Here is a 3,474-nt window from a genome sequence, read left to right as displayed (position 1 = left end):
CATATTTGAAAGTGTGTTTATGTCCGTACCATCTTTGTTTGAAGGTATTTGCTGTTAAGCCGATATAAAACTTTTCTGTGTTTGTTTCGGGCTCTTCGATTTTACATTGATAAATGACTTCTTTTTGGAGACATTTTCCGTTTAATGGCGAACTAATAGTCTTATAAACGTCAAATTTTGACCACAAATAGATATTGATGTAAGAAAATTTCTGAGTTAAAAATCTTTGAAAAAAATAGCGAAAAATCGAAAATGGCTTAAAATGCTGACGTCATCATTTTTCAGGAGATTTTGAAAATTTCACTTCTAGAGAATTACGATATATTTGTTCTGTCAAAATTTCATATTGATATCATTAATAGTTTATGAGTTATTTAAATTTTAAGTTTCGTGACGTAATGTTACGTAATGTTTATGACGTCATAATACAATTTTCTTTGAAATTTTGCCATTCCAAAAGTAAATTTAAAGAAAAACAACAATGTTTTTAAAATTGAGCAAAAGCTTTTCGATTAAAAATCATCTTCAGTGCTACAAATGATGTTAAAAATTGGAAATCAAAAAAGTTACAATTTATGTGTTTAAAAGCAATTAAATGTAGTAAAAAACTGGATAAAAGAAACATCATAAAATCCAAAAGGCAATGCATGTTAAGAGAATATGTAAAAAGTAATTAAAATAATTGGCTAAGTTACTCCATTTCGGAAAAGAATTAATCGGTTTGAGTCTAGTTGGTCATTTAAAGACGGTCTCTTGAGGGCTATGATAGATGCCTCTAAGTTCTTCCGTAAACCAGTTTTCTCAGAGGCATTAAAGATAACCTTCCAAACGAATTGATGATTAGGGAATTTACGCAGGTGTTTGGCTGGTTCAGAGTTTTTGTCAATGTTTTCATGTTCCCCCCATCTGGTTTCGACGTTTCTTTCGGTTTCTCCAACATAATTATTTCCACAAGTGCAAATTCCTTCATAAATTTTGCATGCCGGATATGGGTTCTTATCTTTGACATTAAACAATTGCCTGACTTTCTTTGTGGACCATTTCACGGCAAAATCGATATTATTCTTAGTGAAGGACTTTAATTTCTCTAAAAAACGTTTTGATAAAGATTCATTCTCCTCACAGAACGGAATTTCAATTAGAATAAACTTTCTTGGCTCTTTAAACAAGAACTCTGGGATTATGAATTCTGACGACGTGTCAAGCTTCATTTCAAATTGATTGATAACGCTCTCTGTAAAGCGTGTGGGAAAGCCAGCATTTTTGAACTTTGTACGAATTACTTGTTTCTCAAATTCAAAATTCATACCTATCCGATACGATCTGTTGAGATCACCATTGATGGCATTTCGTTTATAGCGTTTGGGAATTTGGGAAGACCAGTGAGTTGCCATTTTGTTCGGTTTTCTGTGGACTGAGGTGCGGACTTTCTCATTTACGTTTACATCAATATTGGTGTCCAGAAACTTCGAAGGCCCTAACTCTATTGTGAAATGAATGTTAGGGTGATAATTGTTCAGAGCAAGGAAGAGGTGGTCTGTTTCATTGATTTTTCTTCGAACAATGACGTCATCGACATATCTCTTGTAGAATGTTGGTTGAACCACTTTGACAATATCGGATTCCATTTTAGTTAGGAAGATATTCGCAAGTGTGACTGAAAGAGGTCCACCCATGGTACAGCCATCAGTCTGTTTGTAGTAATTGGATTGGAAAATAAAGGTATTCTCGGTTGATAATTTAAGTAGCAAACGTTTCATGATAAGACGGGTGCAAATTGTGGGTAATTTCTTGTTTACATATATTTCATCTAGGATGTAGTCTATCGTGTCATAGATAGGAACATTAGTAAATAAAGATTCGACATCATAAGAAACGTATTCATCATCGACGGTGATAGGCGGCTCATTTTGTATCATTTCAGGAAAGTCTTGGGTGCTGTTGATGATGTAGTCGTTGCAAGTATAAAGTGGCTTTAAATACTTTGAGATTACTTGTGCAGCGTTGTAGGTGAAAGTCCCTGTTTGTGCGATAATTGGTCGAAATTTTAGGTCCTGGATTGTAACTTTAGAAATATCATCGAATTTGTGTGTTTTGGCGGTACCGTACAGTTTGGCTGGTGCGTTGGATTTTGGCCACATTTCGTCATAATGTTTGTACTTTGAGAAATTTCGGCGTAAAAAATCTTGAAAATGTTTTAAGTCGATTAGTGTTTTGTCTTCAGATTCTTTGTACACTCCGTTTTCTATGCCATCGTTAATCATGTCTTGTAGTTTTTGGACATAATCGGCTTTGTCCATTACGACGACACACGAATCTTTGTCACCAGGGATTATAACGATGGAATCATCATCTTTGAGTCGTTTGAGATTGGAGTATGTGAAATCTTTTGTAGTGTATACATTTTTGGTAAATTTATCACAGTAGGCGCGAAGAAATTCGTGGAGATCTTCTTTTTGGTCAGTTTCTACATTCTTGTTTAGTGAATAAGCGAGTGATTCAAGGTTGGCTGCGAGATTTTTCTTTACGTACTTGTTCTTGTCAACATAGCTTTGGTCTAATCCATAACTAAGCTGTGTAAGTTCTTTTTGGTTAAGTTCTAACGAGGAAAGGTTGATGACAGGTATCGTGTAAGGTCGCACGTTTCGTTTAATGACTGGGCGAAGATCAGAAAGTTTCTTATGTTTTGTTTCAAAAGACTGTGAACGGATACCTTTAGACGTGTTTAATATACGTTGAGAAAACAATTTGAACAACAAAGGACCAACGAGGTTGCGTAAATGATTTTCGACGGTACGGTGATCGATAATTATATTTTTCAAAGTGTCAATATGTTTCTTTGCGTTTGATACCAGTATACTACGTTCTGCTTTATGTTTATCCTCCTTGTTGATAAACTGACCTTGGACTTGGGCAAACTTGGGTGTAACGTGCCTTTGTAAACATTTCTTTACAAAACCAAGGTTGGATGATGTTTTGTGTAACTTTACAGATAACCAATAAAGTTTGTTGTAAGTGACGGCAATCCTTTTTGGTATAAAGTTTCTTTGAAATTTTGCCATTCCAAAAGTAAATTTAAAGAAAAACAACAATGTTTTTAAAATTGAGCAAAAGCTTTTCGATTAAAAATCATCTTCAGTGCTACAAATGATGTTAAAAATTGGAAATCAAAAAAGTTACAATTTATGTGTTTAAAAGCAATTAAATGTAGTAAAAAACTGGATAAAAGAAACATCATAAAATCCAAAAGGCAATGCATGTTAAGAGAATATGTAAAAAGTAATTAAAATAATTGGCTAAGTTACTCCATTTCGGAAAAGAATTAATCGGTTTGAGTCTAGTTGGTCATTTAAAGACGGTCTCTTGAGGGCTATGATAGATGCCTCTAAGTTCTTCCGTAAACCAGTTTTCTCAGAGGCATTAAAGATAACCTTCCAAACGAATTGATGATTAGGGAATTTACGCAGGTGTTTG

The 3,474-nt window shown here is 34.1% G+C and overlaps 1 protein-coding gene across 1 annotated transcript; it reads right to left on the bottom strand.

The window, feature by feature from the left end:
• Nucleotides 1-686: 686 nt before the first annotated feature.
• Nucleotides 687-3,062, bottom strand: LOC136821697 (uncharacterized). The gene has a single exon (XM_067077905.1). The coding sequence runs from the start codon at nt 3,060-3,062 to the stop codon at nt 687-689; it is 2,376 nt and encodes a 791-aa protein (XP_066934006.1).
• Nucleotides 3,063-3,474: the final 412 nt, after the last annotated feature.

The sequence above is a fragment of the Clytia hemisphaerica genome, unplaced genomic scaffold (assembly GCF_902728285.1).
Source record: "Clytia hemisphaerica strain Z4C2 unplaced genomic scaffold, Clytia hemisphaerica genome assembly, whole genome shotgun sequence".
In the NCBI taxonomy this organism is placed as follows: domain Eukaryota; kingdom Metazoa; phylum Cnidaria; class Hydrozoa; order Leptothecata; family Clytiidae; genus Clytia; species Clytia hemisphaerica.
This window is presented reverse-complemented; position numbering and strand designations above follow the sequence as displayed.